This window comes from Nelumbo lutea, chromosome 2 (assembly GCF_056320005.1).
Source record: "Nelumbo lutea isolate HS-2025 chromosome 2, American lotus-T2T, whole genome shotgun sequence".
Classification (NCBI taxonomy): domain Eukaryota; kingdom Viridiplantae; phylum Streptophyta; class Magnoliopsida; order Proteales; family Nelumbonaceae; genus Nelumbo; species Nelumbo lutea.
In genome coordinates, this window is record NC_142685.1 from 55,212,801 (window position 1) to 55,240,162 (window position 27,362).

The 27,362-nt window shown below is 38.1% G+C and overlaps 1 protein-coding gene across 2 annotated transcripts in view; it reads right to left on the bottom strand.

Annotated features, from left to right (window-relative positions):
- Positions 1 to 22,723, bottom strand: part of MOS7 (nuclear pore complex protein-like protein) — a 43,487-nt gene extending 20,764 nt beyond the window's left edge. The window contains exons 1-6 of one of the 2 annotated variants that reach the window (XM_088971308.1): positions 22,221 to 22,721; positions 21,166 to 21,190; positions 20,913 to 21,006; positions 20,269 to 20,420; positions 15,100 to 15,222; positions 4,359 to 4,503 (exon numbers count right to left, since the gene is read on the bottom strand). In XM_088971308.1, the coding sequence (XP_088827434.1) occupies positions 4,359 to 4,503; positions 15,100 to 15,222; positions 20,269 to 20,318 (318 nt within the window). In that variant the 5' untranslated portion in view covers positions 20,319 to 20,420; positions 20,913 to 21,006; positions 21,166 to 21,190; positions 22,221 to 22,721. Of the gene's footprint in view, positions 1 to 4,358; positions 4,504 to 15,099; positions 15,223 to 20,268; positions 20,421 to 20,912; positions 21,007 to 21,165; positions 21,191 to 22,220 lie in introns of both variants that reach the window. The other variant, XM_088971307.1, reaches the window with a different exon arrangement.
- Between the last annotated feature and the right edge of the window lie 4,639 nt (positions 22,724 to 27,362).

A 27,362-nucleotide genomic window follows, 5' to 3' on the forward strand; every position in this document is an offset into this window, starting at 1 on the left:
CAAAGTATTCAGCTGCATTGTCTGAACGGAATTGCTTGATCTTTTTATCAAATTGTGTTTCAACCATCTTGCAAAACATCATAGTTATCCGGGGAACTTCTTCACGTCCTTTCAACAGATAAATCCAAGTGCACCGAGAATAATGGTCAATAAAACTGATAAAGTAACGGAAGCCATCAATGGAAACAATGGGTGAAGGACCCCAAACATCAGAATGAACCAAATCAAAAGGGGTTTGAATTTCATTACTAGAAATTGGATACATTGATCTACATTTTTTTGACATTTGACACACATCACAAAGTAAACTCTGACTCAGAATGCCCTTACATAATTCGGGAAACAACCTTGCTAAGGAAGAAAAAGACAAATGACCTAGCCTAGCATGCCACAAGTGCAGCCTTGCTATTGACTCCACACTTTTCGGACCAGTAGTAGAAGCTTGCAAGGCTGAGCTGACATCTTCATCAAAATAGTAGAGGCCCCCATACTCATGACCACTCCCAATCGTTCTCCTCGTCAATCTATCCTGGAAGACACAATGAGAAGGAAAGAAAGTTATACTACAGTTCAAGTTTTTTGTAAGCTTTGAAACAGACAACAGATTTGAGGTAAGACTAGGAACATGTAGGACTGATTTAAGAGAGAGATCCTTGCTTAGGTCAACCACCCCCTTTCTAGAGATGGTGGAGAGGGACCCATCAGCTACTCTCATCTTATCCTAGCCAGACAACAGATGATATGTGGAGAATAAGGAGGACATATGTGTCATATGGTCAGTGGCTCCTGAATCAATCACCCAAGAGGTAGAATTAATGGAACTAGATGCACTAAATGCAGAGGTTGTACCTAATTTGGCAAGAGAGGTGGAAGCTAAAGAATTGTTCTTCAGACGGGCTAATGCCCGGCTGAGAACCTCTACCTCACTAGCTGTGAAGCCCAAAGTACTTAGTCCAGAGGAGTCGGCAGCCTGCCTTGCGGTGGAAGATGACACTGTCTGAATACTCTGTGAGTTGTCACTACTGTTATTGGTGGCAAGATTCTCACTTGCTGTGTAGCCCTTATGTTGCCTTTTGTCCTTTCTCAGAGCAGTTGGCTTCAGATGAGGGTACAAGACCCAACATTTCTCCTTTGTGTGTTTCTCACCACCACAATGTGTACACTTGAGGGACTTCTTGTCTGAAAATCTACTCCTTAGTGGAGACTAAGGCTGAATGTTCTCTAGGTAGTTTTGTTGACTGTGTCTGGAAGTCAACTTGCATCTCCTTTCTCCTTACTTCTTCATTCCTCACCAGGTAGTAGACATGGTGAAGCTCAGGTAATTCATCTCTCCCTAGAATCTGTGACCTTATACCTTCATATACAGGGTCAAGACCCGCCAGAAACTTGAAGGCTCTGCCCTCCTCAATCTGCTTATCATGCCTCCCCTTATCATTAGCATTTTCCCAATCCAAGATCAAATGGTGGTCAAGCTCTTCCCAGAGGCCTTCCAATGTTGCAAAGTAGGTTGCCACGGACATGTCTCCTTGCCTTAGGGCTGCAATGTCTTGGTTCAGCCTGTAGATTCTAGCATTGTTCTTTTTCTGGCCATATGTCTTAGATACTTTCTCCCAAATTTTAGCAGTTGTGGGGAAGTGATGAACGGTTCTGGCCACCCTAGGAGTCATAGAGGCCAGCAACCAAGACATGACTGTGGCATTTTCCTTGCGCCACACGGTGTATTCAGGACTGCCAATTTCTGGTTGTTTCTTGTCTCCATCCAAATAGCCTGTGAGGTCACGAGAGGTAATGAACAACATTGCTGAGACAGACCACTCTTTGAAGTTATACTCATCTAGCAGCACACTTGTAATCTGCAAGCTGTGCAGATTAGGGTTCTCCAGGTTTGAGGACCTTGTAACAGGTCTGTTATCTCTAGAGGAAACTTCACCGGATAGTGAGGACATCCTGACTTCAGTCCAAGAGTTGTTCACAGTGCTGTAGGTGGTTCTGTTCAGGCCTGGCCGAAGTGGTCACAGTGTTCACAGTGCTGGTAGAAGTGTTCACAGTTCGGGTACTGTGCAATGCTGTTTAGGACTGGTCGAAGTAATTGAACCAGTTCACAGTGCTAGTAACTGAAGTTACTTCAGTTAGGGCTTGTTCTGCAACCTGAAGTAATTGTACAGTGCAGTAACTGAAGTTTACAAGTAGGACTAATAACCGACCTGAAGAGAATCTGTAACTGAAGTTACCACAGTTCTGCCCAAGTCTTGCTGGGGCACGAAGCTGCAACTGTAGAGAAGGCTAAGTCTTTACCACTTGTTCTGCGCAAGTCTTGCTGGAGCACGACGCTGCAACTGTAGAGGAAGCTCTCCCCCTTTCGGCTAGTGCTAGGACTGCTAAAATCAGTCCTCAACTAGGTCTGTCCTATACAGACCTCTCTTAGTAGCCCAATAGCTACTATTTGCTGGAGATAATCTAGTAGGACATCTACTTCTAGGTCTTACTTCCCTTGAGTCCTACACCAAGAGAAACCCTAGGTTCGAACTTGCTTTACTCTCTTACACTCCTAGGTCTTCACTGCAGCAACCCAGAAAAGGAAGAGAGAAGATGAAAAGACAGCAAGAGAAAAGAGTGCGCTTGCTGAAACCAGGAAGGAGCTAATGCTCTGATACCATGTAATCTGAAGAGCTATACTCGAAGTAGTAAGGAGGAGAAGAGAACCACAGAACTGAAGAGAATGTCGAACTGTTCTATCCAATCGACCAGTCCTTTATTTATAGATGAATATGGTACAAGGTACAAGAAATTACTAGGATGCCTCTAATTAGTGATGGGACACCCAGATGACTTAAATCATTAAACAGGATTAGGCCCAGGCCCATTAACACAAGCCCAATTACAAGATAAGTTAAACATAAGAATGGGCTAATAAGAACTCTTATCAGCCGAACATCACTCTAACATTCTAACATCTCACAAGATGGATGTTTGATACAGAACCAGCACATTAGGAGGTGAAGGGAAGGGGCGTAGATTGGGACAACTATTTGCGCTGGGATTTCAGAATAAGCCAACTTCTCCTGCTACTAGTTCTTACTGCTTATTTTCTACTACTGCTAGTATCCGGTTTTTGTCTTGTAATAAAGATTGGAACCTATGACATCATTGTTTAGGCCATCTTTTTGCAAAAAAAACTTGATTCACTTTTTTCATCTAGATGTTTGCCATCATCTACTTTAATTCAAAGGGGAAGGGGCGTAGACTGGGATGACTATTTGCAAGTGTAAAAGAAACAGGGTCACCACACAGTTTAATGATATTATTTGTACCCTTCATTCATACTTAGGGGAAGAGTATATTGATGGGGAATGTCAAACCTATTTGTAGTGACATGGTATGCAACCCCAGAGATCTTGCTCTAGCACTCCTCAACAAAATGTAGTTGTTGAACTCGAAAATGGCCATATTTTGAGTGTTGTTAGGACCATTCTTGTGGATCCCCATGCTCCAACAACTTTTTTGGTGGAGGTAACCAACACTGTTGTGTATCTCATCAATCTTCTTCCATCATCTGTTCTTGGTAATTTGTCCTACTACCACATCAGTCTCTTTTCAAATCTCCTCTTAACTTTTTCTATGCTACATGTGTTTAGATGAAGCTGTTTTGGGCATCTTCCTCCTTATGACCATACTAAATTATTTGCTTAGTCTGCTTCATGTGCTTGGTTATAGCCCAGATTATAAAGGATTTCTCAAAATGTGATCTTTCTTGAAAACATCTCCTTTTTTCAACAACTTGAAATCTCTTTCAATTACTGCTCTTTTGAAGTACATCAAGCATATCACTTGAAGGCTTTACTAGTCCCTAATGGGATCTGAGAATGCTTCCAAGTGAATAACCCGTAGATTATTATGCTCCCCCAACCCCTGAATTGTGTTCTTATGTAAGGGAAATTATTCATTCAATGTAAGAAGGGTATTATTTTATAAATAGTAATTCATTCGTAAATTGTTTTCTTTACTCCTTTCATATGCAACTTTACATTCAAAGGGTTCTTAAAACTTCACTCTTCAAGCTATTCCACCAATTATAGCAACTCTAATCAACTGTTTTCATCACCAGGTCTGAGATTTTTTTATCAAATAACTGCAAATTTCATTAAATAAGAAAAACCAAGTCAGAGATTTTGACAGATTAATTTTTCTTTCTTATTTCTGCAATCTCTAATTACAATGCTTTTACTTCTTAACCAGGTTTCTGCATGTTTAATAAACATAGTTAAACACCAACAAATAATGGTAAAGAGATTGCTAAAATACTTCAACCAAATAATAAACAATAGTTGATATTCCAATATCGTGATAACTGAACTCACACTAAACCTGTCCCATAAATGTTCACCACCAAACGAAAATGCGACAGGGCAGGTTGATGCAGCACTGCGGCATTCTCCTGGTTGCACTGGCTGTAAATAGTATTCCTGCTCTGGTTGCTCAAGACCAGAAGATAAATCAAAAAGCCTACAAATAAAGTGGCATCATTCAATTTTCAATCAAGATTACATTTTGTACCATCATCATGTAATTTTTAAAGATCTAAAGGAAATGAAGTCATTATATATCAATGATAAGAGTAAGGTACACTGCATGCATAAGAAAACAATCAAAGTGACATGAAAGTAAACTATGGAACTAAGCATGACAAAACATTGATATAAAAACATTTTCCCAGCAAAGTACTGTAAGAAGATAGTGTACAGCACAATTTGCATTATTGCAAATACAATTATGAGCCAAGTGACAATCAAATGTCACAACACTACCTAAGCACTGCTGAAATGAAAAAGGGGGAAATAACAAGTTGTTTTCTAACATTCACACCATCACCAGTCCCCTCTATCTGTTTCATATCTGGCTGCAAATAAACTCCTCCACCAACTATCTTTTTCTCTTGCAAATCTCCAAATCCATTTCCCCATTAAAGCTCTGTTAAAAGTTATCAAACTTCTCACCCCCAAACCACATTTTTTCTCTTGGAGTACAAACCTATTTCCAACTGACCAGATGGATTTTCTTTTTCTCCTCCCAACCTTTCCATAGGAAATCCCTCTGAAGCCTTTCCAATTTATGCACTACTACCTAAGCACTGCTAATGTTATTCACTCATTCATTGCAAGAAAATATCTTCTTAAAAGGCAATGAAAGATATAAAATCATTATTTTTTATGTGAGAAATAAAAATTTCAGACCTTAACATAGACTTGTTTGGGCTTGCCTCAAGGGGCATGGTACAAAGGCAACTCATAGAATCAAGAATGCAATATGTTTTACATCACATTAGCTGCTCGAAACAATGCAATTAAGTGAAAAAAGAGATTGTGGGTTTTACATGCTTGAAAATGCTTTATGTATTTGCTTTTATTTTTAAATTTTCATTTGAATACACTTTACATGTTATGTTTATGCATTTTAATTTTAGATAATAGGTTTTTAAAACATTTATTTTAAATTTTAAGTTTATATTTTTTATTAACATTATGTTTATTATTCTTTTAAATTTTTGGCATTTTTTGAATTTTCTGACGTTTTTTAATTTTTTAGCTTTTTTTTTGTAATTTTGCGCCTTGCTTAAATAGGTGCGCGCCTCACCTTATGCCTTGTGATTCAGGCACAAATTGGCCCTTGCGCTTTTAAAACACTGAGTGAGAACCAACAAGTAGATCAGACACCCTCCACATCTACTGGTGCTTCTAGGAAGGAAATGGTGAGTGTCCCACATGAAGAGTATGAAAAGTTTCTTCAAACATCCTCTCAACAGAACACAACTACTCTTGCACATTCAGGTTTGGCTTGCTTGGCATCCAAACCCTCACACTGAATTATTGACTCTAGAGCCTCTGATCATATGGTTGGGACTCCAAGTGTGTTTTCTTCACTTTCTCAGTCTTCTACATCCCAAACAGCTAGCCTTGCTAATGGTTCTACCTCTCTCATTTGTAGTGATTTAAAAGGCGCGCCTCAGGTGCGCCTAGGCGCACAAGTGAGGCGCATTTTAGGGTAGGCGCCTGGCCCAGGTCCTAGGTGCAGCTCTTTCAAAAGGTGCACTAATGCGCCTCGTGCCTTAGCCCAGGCATGCGCCTTTTGAAAAATTTGCCGCTTTTTCCATTTTCCTCGTGTCGCGTCCCTTGAGGCCAGCCCAAACAAGTCCATGTTAGGGTCTTAAATTCTTAGATTTCACACAAAAAATAATAACTTTATAGTTTTAATTGCTTTGAAGAAGATATTTTATTAGGATGAATGAATGAACAAGATTATCAAATAGGAGTTTCTTGAGGGGCGTGGCACAAAGGCGGCTCGTAGAATTAGGAATGTAAGATGTCACATTAGCTACTTGATGCAATTGAGAAAGAAAAGAGATTGTGGGTTTTATATGCTTGAAAATATTTTATATGTTTGATTTCATTTTTAAATTCTCATTTGAATATGCTTTACATATTATATTTATGTATTTTAATTTTAGATAATAGGTTTTTTTAAGTTAATATTTTTATTAATATTATGTTTTATTTTTTTTTTTTGAATTTTTTGAATTTTTTGCATTTTTTGCATTTCTTTTGATTTTTTTTTGAATTTTTATCTTTTTTATTTAAATTGTGCACCTTGCCTCAAAAAGGCACACGCCTCACCTTGCGCCTCAGGCACAAAATGGCCCCTGCGCCTTGTGCTTTTAAAACACTGCTCATTTGTGGTGTTGGTGATGTTGATCTTACTTCCTTACCTTTATCCTTTGTCTTATATGTACCCAAGTTCCCTTTTAATTTTAAGTCTATTAATAGATTAACCAAGTCAATAATTTGCTCTATAACCTTTTATCCCTCTTATTGTGTGTTTTAAGATCTCAAGACGTGGATGAAGATTGGTGGACGGCATGAGGCAGGTGGATTGTATTACCTTGATGGTGGTGGTCCGAAAGTAGCTCTCCAATCCTCTCTAGTGGCACTATAGACTTGGTCATCCGTCGATCAAAGCCTTGAAGTTACTAATCTCGTCTTTAAGCCATCTTCCATCATTGGATTGTGAGTCGTGCCAGCTTGGGAAACACCATAGAGTCTCTTTTAGTCCTAGAGTTGATAGTCGTGTTTTGAATCCTTTCTCTTTAGTTCATTCAAATGTTTGGCGTCCAAATAAAGTAGTTTCGTACAATGGTTACAAGTATTTTGTAATTTTTGTTGATGATTATTTAGTACTTTGTAATTCACCAAACTTCTTATTCTTATATACCCCACAACAAAATGGCGTGGCTGAACGGAAGAACCGACACTTACTTGAAAATGCTTGATATGAATGTTCCAAAGTGTTTTTGGAGTGATGTCCTTACGTCATGGTTTCCCATCAATCAGATGCCCATGTCTACCCTTGGAAATCAATCTCCTTTCCTAGTCTTGTTCCCTGCTCTTTCTCCATTCCCTCATACTCCCAAAGTCTTTGGTCATGTTTGTTTTGTTCAGAATTTAGAGCCTAGACTGGACAAATTAGATGCACGTGCTACAAAATGCATCTTTCTTGGCTATTCTAGAACCCAAAAAGGGTATAAGTGTTATAACCCTAGCTCTTATTGGTCATTTGTGTGTTCTAATGTCACTTTCTTTGAGTTTGTTCCATTCTTCTCGAGTGTTGATGTTCCTCCTCCTGCCCCTATGTTTCCACTTCCAGTTCCAGTTAAGGACCCTCTTCCTACTATTCCTATTCTATCTCAGCCGTCGTCTTCTCCAATGCAGGTTAATACTGAAAGGCCACCAATCACACAAGTGTGTACTCACAGAAGATCACCAGCCCCTCCTCCAGTTCAGCCTTCGTCGACGGATCTTGCAATTGCACCTCCTCCTTCTAACCTTGATCTTCCTATCGCATTACGGAAAGGTAAACATAGTTGTACATCTCATCCTATTTCTCACTATGTTTCTGTTGCTCACCTTTCTGCTTCCCATCGACAGTTTATATCCTTGCTATCATTTGTTTCCACTCCTAAGACTGTCCAAGAAGCCATCACTTCTCCAGGGTGGCGGCAAGCAATGGAAGAGGAATCGCCTACACTGGCACAAAATCACACGTGGGAACTTACCGCTTTCCCTCCTAGAAAGCATGTTGCTGGATGCAAGTGGGTCTACACATTGAAATATCTTCCAGATGGTAGTGTGGAACAATTGAAAGCCAGGTTAGTGGCCAAAGGCTATTCTCAGTTATATGGTGTTGACTATATAGAGACATTTTCTCATGTAGCTAAAATTGGTTCAGTTCAGGTGTTGATTTCTTTAGTAGCAATGTATGATTGGCCCCTCTTTTAGCTTGACATCAAAAATGCCTTCTTACATGGTGATCTTGTTGAGGAGGTATATATGGAGCAACCACTAGGGTTTGTTGCCCAGGGGGAGGATGGTAAAGTTTGCAGACTTAAGAAGGTGATTTATGGACTAAAACAATCACCATGTGCGTGGTTTGGCAAATTCAATGAAGTAGTGAAGGACTTTGGCATGAAACAGTGCCAGGTAGACCATTCTGTGTTCAGCCATGAATCAGAAGCTAGGAAAATCTTGTTAGTGGTGTATGTGGATGATATTATCATAACTAGTAGTGACAGCAATGGGATTGACAAGTTGAAAATTTTTCTACAAGATTACTTCCACACAAAAGATCTGGGTAAAATGAAATATTTTTTGGGGATAGAAGTTGCAAGGTCAAGGCATGACATTAACTTGTGCCAAAGAAAGTATGTCCTTCATTTACTTGAAGAAACAAGGTTGTTGGGTGCCAAACCAGCTGAAACACCAATGGAACCAAATGTCAAGTTGAGTATTAATGTAGATGAAGAGTTTGATGATCCTAGAAGGTACAGGAGGTTGGTGGGTAAATTGAACTACCTGACTATTACTCAACTAGATATACCATTTGTTGTAAGCATGGTAAGTCAATTTATGCAACATCCCAGAGTTCCACAAAGCGGTCCTAAGAATTGTTAGGTACTTGAAAGGAGCTCCAAGTTGTGGGTTGTTATACAAGAGTGGAGAAACTCTTGAGAATAGAGGGTACACAAATGCTGATTGGGCCAAATCTATGTTTGACAGGAGGTCCACTACAGGGTATTGTACCTTCGTTGGTGGCAATCTAGTAACTTGGAAGAGCAAGAAACAAACGGCGGCAGCAAGAAGCAATGTTGAAGCCGAGTACAGGGCCATGACTCATACTACATGTGAACCAGTGTGGCTGAAAAATCTTTTGCAATAAATGGGGTTCTCAATTGACAGACATATGCGGTTGTATTGCGATAATCAAGCTATTGTCCACATTTCTTCTAATCCAGTCTTTCACGAGAGAACAAAGCATATCGAAGTTGACTACCACTTTGTAAGAGAAAAGATGACCAGTGGAGTGATAAGTATAGTTCATGTGAGTTCAGAAAACCAGTGGGCAAATCAGTTTACAAAACGGCTGAGTCGGGAAAGAATGGATTACATATGTGACAAGCTGGGACTATACGATATATATTTTCTAGCTTGAGGGGGAGTTTTAGAATCGATAGTACAAGGGTAGTCTTTTGTCTATCTGATTAGGGTTGACTTGTCTATTATGTCTGGGTTTAAGTTGTGTGCCTCATACTTAATGAGGGACAAATCTGTCTTCTGTAATCTAATACAAAGAGTATAAATATAAAGTGGGTCAGCTGAGAGAGTGACTTTTTTTCTCAGACCAAACACTTTCTCGGTTTCTCCTTCTCTTCTCTTCTTTCTCTTCTTCTTCTTTTCTTCTTACTTACATCAAACCTAGAACTGAGCTAGGGTTAATCGAAAAATTCACACTACCTCCCAAAGACAGATATTTGGTTTTCCATGTTGCCAATTTCCTTTCTAACCGTTCCACCACCGGGTCCCCACACTAAAGAGTAAGTGCACTTAGCTCCTTGGGAGCTAAATGCAAGTACTTCTGCTAGTGCTTCTAAATCCTCTATCCTTCCAACCAGAATTACTCTGCTCTTTGTCCAATTTACTCTCAAACCCGACACAACTTCAAAACAACTCAGTACCACTAAAACAGCTTGAATTTTGAAAACAGCTTCATGCTCTTTGCCCAATGTGCCACTCTCAAAGTTATCATTTCTACCAAGGCTTCCATGCTTCTTTCCTTTTCTTCAAATATTCTTGCATTTCTTTCCTCCCAAACAGTCCAAAGTAGTGCTTTGCCTCTTCTCTTTTGAACTGGTAGAATAACATGGTATCAAAGCAGGTTGATTCTACCAGCTATTGATTCAGTTTGATTTTTTGGATGTTAAACAACTGTTTGGGAAGTTTTTTGACAATCACCAAGCCATGTTTGAAATCTGTTTGAAGGTTATTTTGATCAACCGAAAATGTTAAGAGTTTTCCTGGAAAATACACCCAGCATGTTAGTGTTTTTTTTATTTATTCAAATCAGCTGATCCGATCAGCCTAAGATTCTGGAATTAGTGCGCCATGGCCACCTTTCATTGTTCATTTGATCTGATCTGAAGTTTGGTTCGTTTTTAGAGGGGCTCTGATCCTAACTTGTGAACAACAGTCCTGGAATATTTCTTTTTTGGACTGTCATCAATCTAAACCTGCCATTGTTAGATTCTGCTGAGTAATTCCATTATGTTTAGTGGTGTTACTGCAGTATTGTGTTTGGACTGTTTATGATCAAGGTTGGCTGGTTAATCACTGGTTCCTCTTATTTTTAGCATCAATTCCAGCAGCATTATTCCTTTTTTGGACTATGGTTATCATCTAGAATGGCTGATAAGGTTGATATCATTCCCGTGAAGTTTGATAGAACTAACTACAGCATGTGGAAGCTCCATTTGATTTCGTTGTTGAAGGAAAAGTTTTGGAAGGATTTTTTTAATCGAAAAGATACTAAACCGGATAAAACCGATACCAAGGCCTATTCACAATGGATGTTGGATAATGGGAAAATAGTTTCTTAAATACTTAGTTCAATAGTATCTCATATTGTAACACTCATGAGAAAGAATGTGAACTACCTATGATATGTATGCATACTTGAAGAAAGTTACCATCAATCCAATATGTCAAGACAATATCAGATTGAATCTAAGATTTTTGCTTATTGCTAGGGAGATAGGGAAAGATTCAAGAATACCATGTCGGTTTTCTTAAATTGTGGGCAGAATATGAACTTGTTCATATAGATCCTTCGGACTCTACAGAATGTGTAAAGTATAACACTTTCAGAAGAGAAATGTGAACCAGTTTCTTATGAGACTTAGACCAAAATATGAGATAATCAGGTCTAATATTTTGAGTAGATAAACACTTCCATATTAGGATTAAGTGATGGGTGAACTATTGAGGGAGGATACTAGACTCCTAACTGCTGCAAATATTGATGGGAAATTAATTGATTCTAGGGCTAACACTGCTTTTATTGTTCAAGTAAGAAGTCGGGTGCTAAGGACTTCTCTAAAACATAGTATTATGAGTGCAAGGGGCTTGGTCACATCATTCTAGATTGTCCAGTTAGACCATCTAAGGGTGCTCAAAAGAAGAACCAACCATGTGCATATTAGGTGACTGAGGGACAAACCATTGGCATTTCCTCTACCAAGGGTGATTCCTCTGTTAAGGGACTTTCTACATCTATAAATCAAGAAAAAATTCGACAACCAGTATCCTTTGTTATTTCCTTTGCCTTTTCTGGTATCGGCTTATCTAGTGAGCTTTTTGGTTATTATTCCTCTCAGTCCCATGTTCGAATCATTGATTCCAGGGCAACTAATCATATGGCAAGAGCTTACCCTGAACCCCCAAATAATTTTTTTTGAAACCCACCATAGACATAATATTACTGCCAATGGTGAAAAATTAAATATCATTGGTAGTAATGATTTGTCACTTAAGCTTTCATCCACTGCCTCCTTTCCCCTTACCAAAACCTTTTTTGTTCCCAACCTTACTACTAATCTGATTTCTATTGGCCAACTTGTTGATCCTTTATCTCTTCTCTTTCAAACTGATAGAATAACACCCTATTTACCCCTTGTTTGGCCAAGCAATATGTCATTTCATTTGCTCTTCTCCTAATCCAAATGAACGTTTCTCCCACCTCCTTGGCTAAACATCAAATTTCCTTTATTGTCTATCTATACTCCCAAGATTGGAACATTGCTAATTAAGTACTTAATGAAGAAAATGACCACCTTGGAGTCCCCCCCCCCAACCTCCAATAGTTGGACCTCAAGTTCTTGGCTAACCTTATCCCTTGTAATACTGCCAATATTTCCACTTTAATAGAATCCCAAACTCCAATGGGGCCTGAATATAAAGCTTTGATAACCTTAGCCCTTGTAGTACTGCCAATATTTCCGCTTCAACAGAATCACAAACTCCAATGGGGCCTGAATATAGAGCTTTGATAACCCCTATTGTGTCTCTAATTGTGGATGGTTCATTCCCTCTTACTCTTCATTTTCATTTGAAGGGAACCATAATCAGTCTTCGAGAATTAGACTGTAGATGGTTTAATCCCTAACTTTGTCTTGAAAGAGGGACCATAATCAACCAAGTAGAGGCACCTGATTGTAAATGGTTTATTTCCTTCTTTTTCCTTTCTCAAAAGCAATAACAAAAGGGAGAGAAAGAAGGATACATAGCAGAAGACATAAATAGGAAGTATTCACAGAGAGGGCTTTCCTTTTCTCTACCTGTATTAGTGAGATTTTTCCTTCCTTGCCTTCCCTTGAGCACTTCTCTTTTCCTCTCTCCTTATCTTTGTTTTTCTTAAGAATCTCTTGTGAAATTTTTCTCCGAAGAGTCTCTCTGTGTCTTTTTTTCTAGCTTCTCCCCAAGGAGCTTAAATAGGGAGTGGGGTGGTTATGTAACTACCCCCTCCTCCTAGGTGAAGGACTCCTGTCCCTCCCACTTAAAGAGAGGAAACTACCCACTTAAAGAGAGAGGACTCCCCACTTAAGAGGGAGGACTCCCATACGGGATACTTTTTTATAATTTTAATGATTTGGCTAGTAGACTAGCTAGCCCACTTATTACAAATTATGTGAATAAAAAAAAATGACTTCAACAATGAGGGATAGTTTCACTACTTGCTTTCCAAAGAAAACATATACAAGGAGAAAGGCACCTAAAAGGCCTTCTTTTATGCAACATATCACAGGTATTGATCTTGCCCAGAACCACTTCCCAACAGAAAGCTTGAATCTTAGGAGGGACAGGTATACTCCAAATTTCTTTCACAAGGAAGTTCATCCTCAAGTTATTTGATTGGACTAGAGAGTTGAAGAAAGATGCACAAGAAAACTGATCTGTGGAGAGGCAGGCCAAATTCTATTATCAACAACTTGGCTGTCAAAAAAAAGTCAAGTTTGGCCAAAAGGATAATTAGGGAGTTGCATTCAATATACCTAAGACCTCTTCTAAACCCAAAATGCCAATTCAAATAAAACATGGAAATAGACCAGAATTTAGATACAGGTTCCTTTTTTGTAGGTTGACAGAGAATGCAATTCAGTAAATTGTTCTTTTGAGAGTAGAATTACTAATTTTCATACAGTTATATTGCTATGCCCTATCATGCCCATAATTCCTATCAACCCTTTGTTTTTCCAACATATCAGCAAGTTCATTTGCTGATTTATAAACCCATCATGCATCTACTAATCTGTCTTTCATCAACATTCTGATCTCTTTAGTTGCATTCATGTGCATCTAGGGTACCAACTTGTGATTTGTCAACCACTGTACCACCCACCCATGGAGTCTCCTATGATGAAGTTTTGGAAATTACAGCTTCTACCCACCCTAAGACCTTAACACAAACATATTTATCTCTGACTCTATGGAACTTCCTCAAACAATGGGACCTAAATATGATGTCACAATGTTGCCCTGTGAATCTCTGAAAGCTCCCCCAACCCCCACAGGTCCTGTGGGTTACCTCTGCTGCAGCCAAAGCTGTCTTGGGGTGACCAAGGTGCAGAGAGCTGAGACTGAAAGTTTGGGTGAATAGATGCTGCTACTATTTTCCAATTCCTTACAATGTCTTCCACCAAAAAAAGGTCGAACAATGTCAAATTCTTTACCCAATGAGCTACCCTTACTATAATCAGTTCACTAATGAATTCAAAAGATCTTGCTTCATTGCCAAAATGCCTTGCATGTCTTTCCTCCCAAATTGTCAATAGAATGGCTGCTCTCATGCACCTCCAAATAATTCTTGCTCTTCTTGTGTGAAGGCTGACAAAGATGGGTTGGAAAAGACCACTCATGATAAAAGGTATCCACCTAATACCAAATACCTCAAGGAACCACTCCCAAATTCTCACTACAGAAGTACAGGAGATTAGCAAATGTATACACCATTCCCATGAGCCAAACAAAGGAAGCAAGCATGAGGAGATAAACACCAACATGGTCTCTTCTTCTGAACATTCTGTTACCTCTATGAAACATTTGTAACATGTCAGTATGGGTATGGGATGCAAAAAAAAATATATATGGATACCCTCACTCACCCCCTTTCTCCTGGAAAGTTTCAACAAACCATCTCACAGCAATCTTAAATTTATAAGATCAGGGTAGCTGCAAGCACAGGGGTAAGGTATAAAGTGAAACTAACTTCCAACAAATCAACCAACTGTTGAGATCAATCTAGACTATAAAAACTAATGAACACATCAACAAGAATTTCTTTATCCCCAACTGAAAATGTTATTTTCAACAACTTCTGTCCCTCTCAAGTTTATTATGGTACAGAAAAGAAAGAGATGAAAATGCTCTCTGCACCATTTTCAGTACCTTCAGTAATATCTAAATAACAATGGAGACAAAAATAACGAGTTCTATAAAGTAACATATAATTTAAAATCTAATATTTGGTTTAACGAGAAAAAACTTTGGTGATTTAACTTTTAAGTACATGATAGCAATCGTAGAATGGTTCTCCTGAAAATATATAAAAATAAATAAATTCAAGTTTTAGCTAACCTTAATAATTCTATCCAGAACTTCCCAACCATGAACACCATAAAATATACACTTCTAAGAAAAGGAAAAAAAAAATTATAAACCATACCTGAAAACTGAATCAGAAGAAAGAACTCCCAAATGGGTATCACTATATGGATGCCATGAAACTTGTGATGCACGTATGAAGTTGTTGTTATCAAAATAGATCTTGGAACCAATTGAAATAGTCCTGTAAATAGGTCAACATGACAAAGAACAATACAAAATCATGAATCTGATCAGTCAACTGCTGCTTTTACTTAACAGAAAAATGTATCAGAACTAAAAGCTGTATGTGTAAACAATAAATTTCGCATCAATATAATCTAAGTAACAGAAAAGAATCCACTGTCATATTACCAATCAAAGAAACTGTACATATACGTAAAATAAGAAAATTGTTAATAAAAGCATAACTTTATACTCTCCCAACAGTGAAAACAATGAACAAAATCTCCCAAACCCTAAACTCCATCAATCATTCAAAAATACATCTCCTGATATTCTTGTACTCCAAAACATACTCCCTCCCACTGATAAAGTATCAAATTTTCAATGTAGTTGTACATCTCTGTACAGGCCTTCAAGTGACCTAACTAAAAAGAGGTAATAATACTTTCATTTGGATTGCTTTCGTTTTTCTTTTTCCTATACTTGTGATGCAAAAAGGTTATTTTCTTTAAGTTTTTCTTTTTTCTATTTTGGGCTCAGAAAAGCATTGCAATTCTCCCTATTGTTCCATGCAAGATTTAGGCAATGAACCTGCATTTCAAGGCTTACTTTTAGGGCCTGATAAGTTGCTAGATCTTCTTATTTATTGGTAAATAGATTTAGGTGATAAAACCTGAAGGCTTGAGTTTAAGGCTTGACAAGTTAAAACCTGCCATAGATATTTTTCTTTTATTTGTTGTTTTCTCTTGTCAGATGATAAAGTGGCTATATGAATCAAACATTAGTGTTTTCTTATTATCGAGACAAGAAAATAAAACTAATTAGTGACAAACAATTTTTTTTTCATAACAAATTCAACTAACAGAAACTTCTAAGTAGATTTCTTCTTCATATACCTTTGCTTTAAAAGAAAATAAGCATACATTCTAAGGTCTGAAGACAGCTAATGGCAAATTTTTTTTATCAGCAAAAATTTTGTTTTTTAATTAATAACAGAGAAAAAGTTACAATCAGTTACAATAGTTATAGGTTGCAGAAATGCATTAACCCAATCTGCAACCACATACAATCAGCTACAGTTCTGTCTGGTACAAGGTAGATCTATTTGCCCCATGTTTTGCTAGGGTATTCGCCATCCCATTTGCTAATTGCAAATGTTTCTAAGAAAATTTATTGATAGAAAAAGAGAGTACATCTGATGGTGTTGAGATATCACCAGAAATACAAAGAAAAACCAAAGTAGACACTCAAAAAGAGAAAGACAAATAACAAAAGCTAAGAACATAAAAGCTTTAAAGCCAGCTCAAGATTGTTCCAAAATCCAGCACCAAGATCTTCTTTTGTGACCCCTTCAAACTCTAGGAGAATAAGAACCCAGTCCATTATACTTTTATTGCAAAGTAGAGTGGCATGGTCCCTTGATTGAGCACTCTCTTCAAAGATTCTCCTATTTCTTTCTTTCCAAACTTCACAACAAACAGCAAAAGGAATGCAGCTCCAAGCAATACTTGCCTTGACATTTCCCCTCACACTTGGCCACCTAGAAAAGATCTCCTCTGCCAAACAAGGATCTATGCAACTAACCTTGAAGAGACCAAAGAAGAATGTTGACAAAATCTTACGATTTACAATACAATTCAAGATTCGAGTCATGAATCCCAAGGATTTCAAATCAAATCTTATGTCTGAATCCTTTTCTGCAAAAATCTTATGATTTTTGTTTGAATCCTATGATTTGATTCATAAATCTTACGATTTATTCGATTTCTACGATTCACTACAATTCAAATAAACTCAATTAAGAATTAGTTATCTACTTTTTTTTGTTTATATTTAGTTTTCCCAGAGGGAAACTTTTTTAAAATCCTTACTAGAAAACTATTTATTTGCGTTATTTAAGAAAAGAAATTGAGTTTATTTTCCATCATATGTAGGTTAAGAGCCATTGTATGTAGATTTGTTTGATTTTCAAGTCCAACTTGATTATATCATCTTAGGCTTCTATTGTATAAGTGTTGAATTGTATTGTTTTAAGTACATATATGGTAGATATGGATTAAAAATAGAGTAAAGTCACTCACCTATATATATTTAGCCTTTTAATATATCTATATTTAATTTTTTTGACAAGTTTGTAAAAAATAGAAATAATCTTACAATTTATGATACAATTCACAATTCAATTTGATTCAACTTTCTCTACGATTTACAATAAGATTCACAATTCGATTTGATTCAACTTTCTCTATGATTGACAATATGATTACGTTTTCAAAACACTGGGCTCATTCGTAATTTTTGCCTTTGGTTTGGGTCAGCTTTCTAAAGGGAGGACTTGTAATTTCTAAAGCTGAGTTTCTTTCCTACAAGTCCTACATTTGGGGGAACCCTGCTCCGCCTAGAGTGGAAGCTTTTGCTTGGTTGGTGACCTTGGATAGTTTTCTAACAGTTGACTACCTAAAATGTAGGGGTTTCTCCTTAGCAAGTGTTTGCGTTTTGAGCTACTCGGATGAAGAGACTGTCTTCCATTTATTCTTCTCTTGTAAGACTGCACAAACCATTTGGAAGTTCTACTCCTCTCTTTTCAGGCAAAGAGTGTTTCAGCCAAGGTCTACAGCAGAAATATTTTCTTCCTGCCCAAGTTTTGAAGGAAGCAGGAAAGCAAGGATAGTTTGGAACTGCATCCTCTTTGGTGTATGTTGGCTCTTGTGGAATGAAAGAAATAGAAGGCTCTTTGAAGAAGCTAAAAGTTCTGATACTCTAGTGGATATGGTGGGAAAGCTAGTAGCGGATTGGCTTTGGGTGCTCCCAGATTTTGATCAAGTGAGTAGACCAGATTTGGGGGAGAATTTTTTGAGTGTATTGAGAATGCGACATGTGTAATCAGTTGTCAGTTTCTGGTTCAGTTAATGTAATCTAGACCGGAGTTTCTTTTTTGCTTTGTATTGTTAGGTGCCATTTTGGCACCTATTGGATCTGGATTGTATTTGTTTTTTGTTTAATGAATTTTCGTAGTCAAAAAAAAGATCAACTTGAATAAATGTGTGATAATTGGGGTTGAAAATATACTAAGTATCTTTTGGAAGAATGTGCAGCTACCTTGGGTTGTTTGGTGGGGAAGTAACCCACTTATTTGGGTCTCGAAATTGGGGCAAAATCTTCCATATCTTTTTTTTTTTTTTGGATAGGCAAAGAGATTTTTATTAAGAAATAAATTAAACAGAAAGTGTACAGACAGGCATCCCAAAAGAAAGCGCGAGATGCAGCCTCAGGTACAATCAGCTTGCAATTGAGCCCAAAACATAGAATCCCTAAAAACCCCTCCCCCTTGCTTATCTAAAAAGACTGCTAAGCCATTAGCCGACCGCCTTTGCCACCGAGTTCCTAAAATCACATTAGTAGTCATCATTTTGAATTTCTTCACAGCTTCCATATAGTTCCAAATAATAGAGGCTGGATCTGTTAGCCACCCAACTAGTAGCTTGTAGGGGGTGCACAATCGGTCGGTTCAAAACTGAACCGAATTATATTTTAGAACCAAACTGACCCTAACCAAATTTGGTTCGGTTTTCGGTTTGGTTGGACCCTAGTTCCACATGAATGACAAGCATTTAATAAGTATTATCAATGAAAAGTTAAAATGGCCCCAAAACCCAATGGTTTCAATTAATTAACTATTAACTATTATTAATTAAAAGTTAAAATGACCCCAAAGCCCAATGGTTTTAATTAATTAGCTATTATTAATTAAAATCTAAAATAGGCCCAAAGCCCTATGCCAATGAGGAATTGGCGATTTTTTTTATAGATATGAGGAATTGGCGAATTGTCCATTTTCAAAAATAATTAATGATTAATGAGCAATTAATGACTAACAAACAATTAGGTTTTTGGTTCGGTTTGGTTGAAAATTTCAGTCAAACCGAACCAAAACCGAAAACCGGTTTTTTTAGAAAATAAAACCAAACCAAACCAATAGTCGAGTTAACCGAACCGAATTAGCTTATTCAGTTTGGTTTGGGTTGGTTTGGTTCGGTTCGGTTTGATTTTCGGTTTTCAGTTTTCGGTTTATCAACCAAATTTGAACACCCCTAGTAGCTTGGAATCCCCTCAATTATCAATCTGTCCACGTTTAGCTCTTTTACCTCTTCCCATGTGCCACCCAAAAGTAGATGGATTAAACAGCATACTTGCATAAAACGACGGGTTCCACCTACATCCAAATAAACTAAAGCTCTAACTCCATAAGGCTGCAGCAAAGGAGCAAGAAATCAATAGATGGTAACAGTTCTCATTTTGGGCCTTACACTAGAAGCACTAGTTAAGGGAAAGACAAAGACAAGGTCTCTTCTTATGCAGGTTTCCAAAGTGGTTATTTTCCCACAAAAAACTTCCCAACAAAAGACAACAATTTTGGGGGGAACAGATCTTATCGAAACTTCTTTAACAGGGAACACCTGGGGCTTAGGGTTGGCAATGAAGGATTTTAGAAGAGAAGCACAAGTAAATGTCCCTTTTGGAAGAGGGGTCCAAACTCTTTGATCAGATTTAGTAGGGATCAATTCATGATCCCTTAATCCCCTACAAATGCTAAAGTCACAATTTATTTCCTATCCCCAAGCCCCCTTCTTCCCTACTTTAACTCCTATTTTTTATAATATATATAAGCATATGCTTTATGGAAATAATGCAATCAGTGGTGAAAAGGGAACAAATTAGCCATATAAGTATAAATCCATGAACACGACATTAAACAATTAAAACAATACATAGTTGACAATGGAAAGTTTAATCAAATATTGCAAATTTACATTCTGTTCTCAAATTTAAGCCTAATAGTCAAAGACCTTATGATAGCATTCATGAACTCAGCCAAGAGGAGTCCCCTCAAGTGTTAAGTCCGGAACCTTGTCCACATGCATGGACGTGATATTCATTTTGGAGGTCAAAGTTATAGCTATCACACTTGGTTCCACCTCAATGTATGTGTGCATGGATGCCTCCTTCACACTCTCCCTTACTAACTTGGCTAGAGTGTATATATAATTTTATTTAAGGCCTGTACCTGCAAATAATGGTATTATCTTTTCTAGAAGTTCTTCCATAAAGATGCATTATGAATAGGCCATCTGAACCTGCAAGAAGTAATGCTGATCCATTTCCATTTATGGAGATCTTGTTGACCACAAAGTGTAATTGAATATCAGGTTGCAAAACCTGTCAAATTATTTGTGTTATCAACAGTAAAGGATTGACTCCAGATAGAAAATTAATGATGCAACAATGAACATGCATTTATCAAAAAAATAACAATGAACATGCATAAAAATGAAATTAACTAAACTAAAGAAACAGAATATTCATAAGCAAATAACATCCTTTACAAGTTCATGTTTTTCCGTTTTTTCTTTAAGCTCTGAAACTTGAGCAACATAAATGTGTATCTAGGATTTGAAAGAAGTCTCAAGTACCACACCAAATCATCTAATAAACACTGATACATGATATAGAACTGTATAACCCACAACTTATTAAAGGAATTAACTAATTAAAATACATCTAAGTGATAAGCGTAATTGGTGTGAAGAACCATTCACGAATTCAGACGAATAACTGTATCCATATGGTGAAACCATTGACTTCATTTATAAGGTGCATTTTGAATATTAGAATCAAGTTGTTTATTCCAGAACTAAGAAAGAAACTTACTGGTGCATAAACCTGAATCTAATCGGGGCATAGTATATGGTTCTTTAGCTCACTGGATTGCTTGGCTCCTCTACGAGTCACCTTTCTTTGCTCGCTGACATATTCAATTTGACATTTAATGAATCGAGGGGAATTGACCATCTTGTCATGTAAGCTAATTTGCAATCAGTGTTAACTTGTAACACTATTCTCACACTGTTTTCCATTTTAATTTTTAAATGAAGAAAAGGGAAATAAAAGAAACTGAGTTTACCTAGAGGCTGATGAAACAACTGATTCTTTTGATAGAACCAAGGTTTAAAATGACAGTGCCGGTGGAAATGCCAGTCATACAAATATAAGAAAATTCCGTAAATGTCAGAAATATTGTAAAAATTATAGACATGGTGAAACATTACAAAATATGCAAAATATAAAATGATATGTTATGAAATGATAAAAGAAGCATAGAAACACCTTTTCAAGTTATTATCTTGTTCCAAACCATTAAACGAAGGTAAGAAATTAAGTTATAAGAAAAAAAAAAAGGTAGAAGTTGCAACTCATGGAAAACGTAACTTTTTTTTTGCTTCATGAGGCTACACAATAGGGGGTGGTCCATCCCCTTTCCCTTAACCCCCCAACCCCTGGTGGCAGCGGGGTTTGATCCCAGGTCTCTACGACGACGAGCAGAGAACCTACCAACTGAGCCACCATCAGTTGGCAACGTAAATGGTTGTAATAGATCAACCAAATAATCTATTACACAAAGAAAAACTAATATTTAACTTACATGTTTGAAATGAATATTGAGCTGACTCAAAATGGTAATCATGTAAGTTAGGCGGGCAATAACATTGTTCTCCACATATCTACAATATTATCACCAGCTTATGTTATAATGCCATATCTGTTAGTGTTTACGAGGGAATATTTCAATTCTGGTAAAATTTCGTGTGGATACCATGGAAAAGGAAATATGTCCTGGAAATATTAGGAAAAAAGTGGATAGAACATAAAAAAAATTAGATAATACAAAAAAAAAAAAAGAAAAGTGATTCACTTGATTTTCTCGAGGACTCAATCTTAATGAGAGAATAACAGAACCATGGGACAAAGTAATATTAATACAAAGCTCCAGTACGCAAAACAGAATTCCATGACCCAGTTCCTGAATTCAGAAAATAAGAAATGGAATTAGGGTTTGTGCAATAAATGCCGATGGCAAGGGTGGGCTTAGGCTTCAACAAACGCGACTCTCCTAAGGCGCTGAGCTTGTCAATACAACCCGACCACAAAACCTTGAATAATTAGGGAGATAGAACTGACCTTAGAGGACGAAGACGCAACAACGGAAGTGGGCTCCGGATCGCCCAAACGAATGGAGAGACGATGGAGGCATTGCTTGTCGGAGTCCCAGAAGTAAAGGCGGGAGGCTCCGTCCCAGGCAATGAGGTTGGCAGGTGGCGTTCGAGATGCGGAGAGACGGGCGACGCCAGAGCTGCCGGTGGTGAAGATGCGGTGGTTCTGAAGCGGCACCCATTCGACTTCCTCCTTTGGCGTCGTTGAAGGTGTAAGGGCTTGGCGCTCGTCCGCATCCACTTCGGGTATAGAGAAATCGAACCTCATCTGAGGATGTTCTCTTCGTTTCGCTACCTTTATTCACTGCTACTACACAGTAGTACTACTTAACTGCGCAATGGTTGGTGACTTGATTCTCAATCAATTTCAACTGTCGCAGAGGGGAGAGGGAACGAGGCGCGGAACTTGCGAAAAGCTTGCTTACTCCGAAGTGTTTATTACATTTCTCATTTCTGGCCCGTCTCGAAGAGGAAAAAAATAAAACACTTTGGACTTATTTTTAAGCGCTTTTTTGAAAAAAAAAGTGCTTATTACATTTCTCATTTCTTTTTTTTTTTTCCCTTTTTGAAAGAAGTGGTTATTACATTTCTCATTTCTGGCCCGTCTACGCCTGCCACATAATTTTCAGAATACCTATACCACTCCAATTTAGAAGAAGTACTTTTTTGAGTGCTTATTACGATAACCATTTATCTTAATAAATACTTATTTATGCAATATGCACTTCCAATGTGTAAATTCATTCAACAAAATAACAAATTACTCACATATTCCAGGTTAGGAATCAGGAAGCGAGGAGGTAGAGACCAAATTATAAAAGGAAAAATAGGAAAGAGCATGCTTGGCAAGACAATTGGCAACTAGATTACAAGATTGAGGAATAAAAGCGAAGGTGAAGAAGATATCTCTTACAATTCATAATGAGAGTGTGAATAACAGATTTCGCATCAACTTCAAAAATTATGCATTTTAAGCCTAAAGAAATGGCAAAATTGATGCTCTCCCAAAGATAAACAGGTAGGGGGATGACCCATGTCGTCTTTTTTGTTTCTTCATAGAGTGCAACACCTCTTGAACAATGATTGTATTATCAGTGATATTATTACAAAGCCCAATAGGCCGAAAATCGTTGGCAATTGTCAACTTTAGGAATAAGACAAATGTTGGTGGCATTTACCTCACGAATAGATTGTGGATTTTGAAACACTTGTTACACCCAAAGAGTGATATCTGAATTCATAAATGGCCATCCACGCTGAAGCAGCACTGCGTGTATTCCGTCTGGTCCCGGGGTCTTCCAAGGTCCCATCTGAAACAGGGCATGGCGAACTTCTGACTCATCTGGTAAGTGAGTTAACAAAGCATTAATATCCATAGAAATGGTTGATGCAAAATCTGGCATGTCAAAATCCGATTAGTCCGGATAGCAAGAATGGAATAGTTGCTGGAAATGAGCGTGCAACATGTGAGAAATGTCCTTGTGGCTTGTAGTCCAATAGCCAACTAGGCGTTTAAGACAATGAACTTGATTACACCTTTTCCTATTAGAAGCCAAGATACGAAAATAGCAAGTACACTGATCGACATTAATGGACCTATTGGTTCCGGCTCTGTTTCCAATAACGCTCCTCTTTGGCTAACCAATTTTCTAATTCTTGTCTTAGGAGACGTTCTTAAGTGATAGAGGCATCATCAAAAAGATTTAATTGGAGTAATAATTGTTGTTCCAGATCCTTGATAGTAGAGCCGAAACTACCACAAGTTTGTTGGTCCCATTCACAGAGATTATGTAGAGTCATGCTCAGTTTCTTTGGGGTAAGGCCATAAGACTGAGACCAAGCACTAACAAGAGCAGCAATTCATACACCCATCTCTCCTCACTCCGCAGCAATTTAGAGTATTTACGCCATTTGCGTTTTGTATTTAGTAGAATGGGATGGTGATCACTACATAGAGCAAGAAGGTGTTGAAGATGGGCCTTTGGAAAAGCCTCTATCCAATCAGATATTACTAGGAAATCAAGCCTCTGGCTGATTAGGTGATTAGCTGATCGTTTAATGGTCCAAGTAAAAGCTGGGCCACAGAAACCCATATCCAAGAGGCCACAATAAATAATCCATGAGCTGCTTTAGAATATCTGTGTCACAAAGTTGAACTAATTTGCCACCTTGTCTCTCATGAGCATTTACAATCATATTGAGGCCACCACAAACACACCAGGGCTTCGTGGCATGATCTTTGTAATCTTTTAGTTCAGATAAAAAAGCCCAATGGGACTGTGTCGAAGGATGGGCATAATAGCAGATTAAGTCCCGTTGTAGACAATGAGGTCTATTTTGAATAGTACAATAGATAGCATGATCGGTAATTTTCTGTAGAGTGAGAGAAACTATAGTGGCCCAACCAAACCAGACTCCACCTGATTTACCCACTGTAGCAATTATTTCAACAACAGTCATGAAGAGAATGAAGAAGGTATTGTGATTTAGCAACATTGCTTTTTGTCTCCGAGATAAAGAATATTTCTGGTCGATGCTGTTGGAGGAGTCGTTTCAGGTATGGAACTGCTGGGAGACAGTTCCAACAAAGTAGCTTCATGGATTCTGATGGGGCAGTTTGGGCCCTGCCACTACAGCCTCATATTTCAAGCTTGATTCCATGGGAGAAATAAACTTCTGTGCTTGCTTTTTAAGACGGGGTTGCCCCAATCGAATAGTACCATCAATCGATTTTGAGCTTCGTTTCTTCCACAGTAGAGGCACGTCATAGTGGGTGAGTTCATTACCCACCAGCATCGGCGTGCCCAAATTATCCACCAACGTAGATTGTATAGAGGAATTAGTACTACAAGAATAAGCATTTGATGCAAGCAGTATGGGCAAAGAAAGGTTCGACTTGCTTGATTTGGCGGGAACACTTCCATTCGATTGGATAGTGATCCCACCATCCTCCTATTGAACGTTGGAAATATGCAAAGTGATGTTCGTAGGTGAGTTCTTAGAATAGTGTTGTGGAGTTGATAGATGTGGAGGACAGCAAATTTCATCATGGCTACCATTCTTGGAGTAGTCTTGTGGAGACACCGCAACTGATTTGATGATAGTGCAGGAGGTGGGTTCGTGGACAAGCGGCATTCCAGCAGATAATGAAGAGGTAGTGTTAACACGTGAGGATGAACAATCAACAAGATTACATGGTTCGTTAGAGGAGTTCATAACGGTACCTGATGTGGCGGGTGTACGAAATTTTCAGTTGTATCCCCGCCATGAAGTGAGGCATCGTGTGAAGAATTCAGTTCTCGGTTCAAGGACACCGGTAACTGTAACGAGTTGGGATTAGCAGTGAATTACTCGGTGTGTCTAACATGATTGTTGGTCAGAGGTCCGGTTTTGTTTATGTTCTTTGAAGGTCGAACAAAATTCCAGGCACGGATATCCATGGTGATAGTATCTTGTAGCATGGAATAGATTTGTTGTTGAGCTTCTATAGTGGAACAACGTTCTCATGCCTCTAGGAGTTTGTGTTTTGTGTGACAACCTTATTACTTCATGACCAAGAAGGCCACAAAACGAACAGTGACGAGGCAATCGCTTGTATTGAATTTGAACTGTGATGGAGTCACGGTTGAGTAAGATATATGGGATCTCTTGTCGCAATGGCTTGGAGATGTCCACTTCCACCTTGATGCGAGCGTATTTACTCCAATGTTGAATCTCCTTACGTTGGGATTAAGGTAAGCAAGAGGGAGACCAATGAGATGGATCCAGAAATCGACATAGGAAAGACTGTAGTTCTCCGGTGCAGTATTTGGCTCTCCCTTCAACAAAACCAAATGATCGCCATCAAAAAGCTAGGGGCCTTTTTCGAAAACTTAATCATGATTGAAACTCATGGGAAACCTAACTAGGAAAGAAGAAGGACCAAAATCTAGCATTTGGGAATTTTCTAACTTCCACGATTTCAAAATCATCTCTGATATGTCTGGTCGAAGCAACAAATAGGAATAATGAGATGGAAGAAAGGAGAAGAAGATTAAGTGGAGAGAGAAGAAGACTAGGTGAAAGGAAGAAGGGTTAGATACTAAGGAAATAAGGAGAATAGGAGGGAGCCTTGCACGATGGCAAGAGTAGATTAAAGTTGACTAAGTCAACCATTTTTTGACAAATTCACATCTGTGCCCCACAATATATCTGCCCCGTATTGGAAACATCTTCCATTGACAATTTTGGAAATTTTCCCTATGCAAGTTGAGATGTGCATGTGGGACATTTCTGGGCACAGATGTGATATCTTCTTTCACACCCTTCTTTCATTCATCCCATCCAACCCTTTGTAAATAAGCTTTACTTGAGGGGTTAATTAAACAAGCTGAAATAATGCAGTTCCAATCTTGGGCTTCATTTTCTTCTTTGTTTTAAGTTTAAATCCATCTTATCATACATCGAAGCCCAAGCCCATAAAGTGCATTTTATTCTTTCATAAAGCATGTTCAAAATGTAAATTTTGTCTATTAAAAGCATTTATTTGGTGTTATAACTTTGATGTATTTATCAATTGGGATTGCTTTATGATACTGTTTGGGAATACTCCCATTCGATTCTTGTTTTCCAGTGTTAAGGGGAAGAGAAATAATGGGATGCGGGTTTCCAAACGCAATGAAACGGGGTCACATTGATTTGATGCAACCCCGGTGCAAAAAGAAAGTTGTGAGAAAAAACCACCAGGCTCTTCCTCTTATTCTCTCTCAGCCAACCCTGACCGATACCTGCATCAACAACGATCTTTTTCCCAGTGCCGTTCTCGTCGATCTTTGGTTAAGGTACGACCATGAACATGACCGCCAACGATCAACGAGTATTTTTTTATACCATTTTTGTGTTCGTTGGGTACCTCTTGCCAACGGGAAGAAATGGCCACTCTCCGGTCGAAAGCCATTTTTTCCAACATGTTAGGTTGCTTGTTTTTTTTCCTACAGATCTACACTTGTATCTTGTAGATCTAACTTTTTCTTTTTTTTTTTTTGGCATTTTTTAACTTGTAATGTGAATTCCCATCCAAAAGCAACGAATGTATGTTAAGCTATAGATCTATCATAAGTTGTCTCTCTTT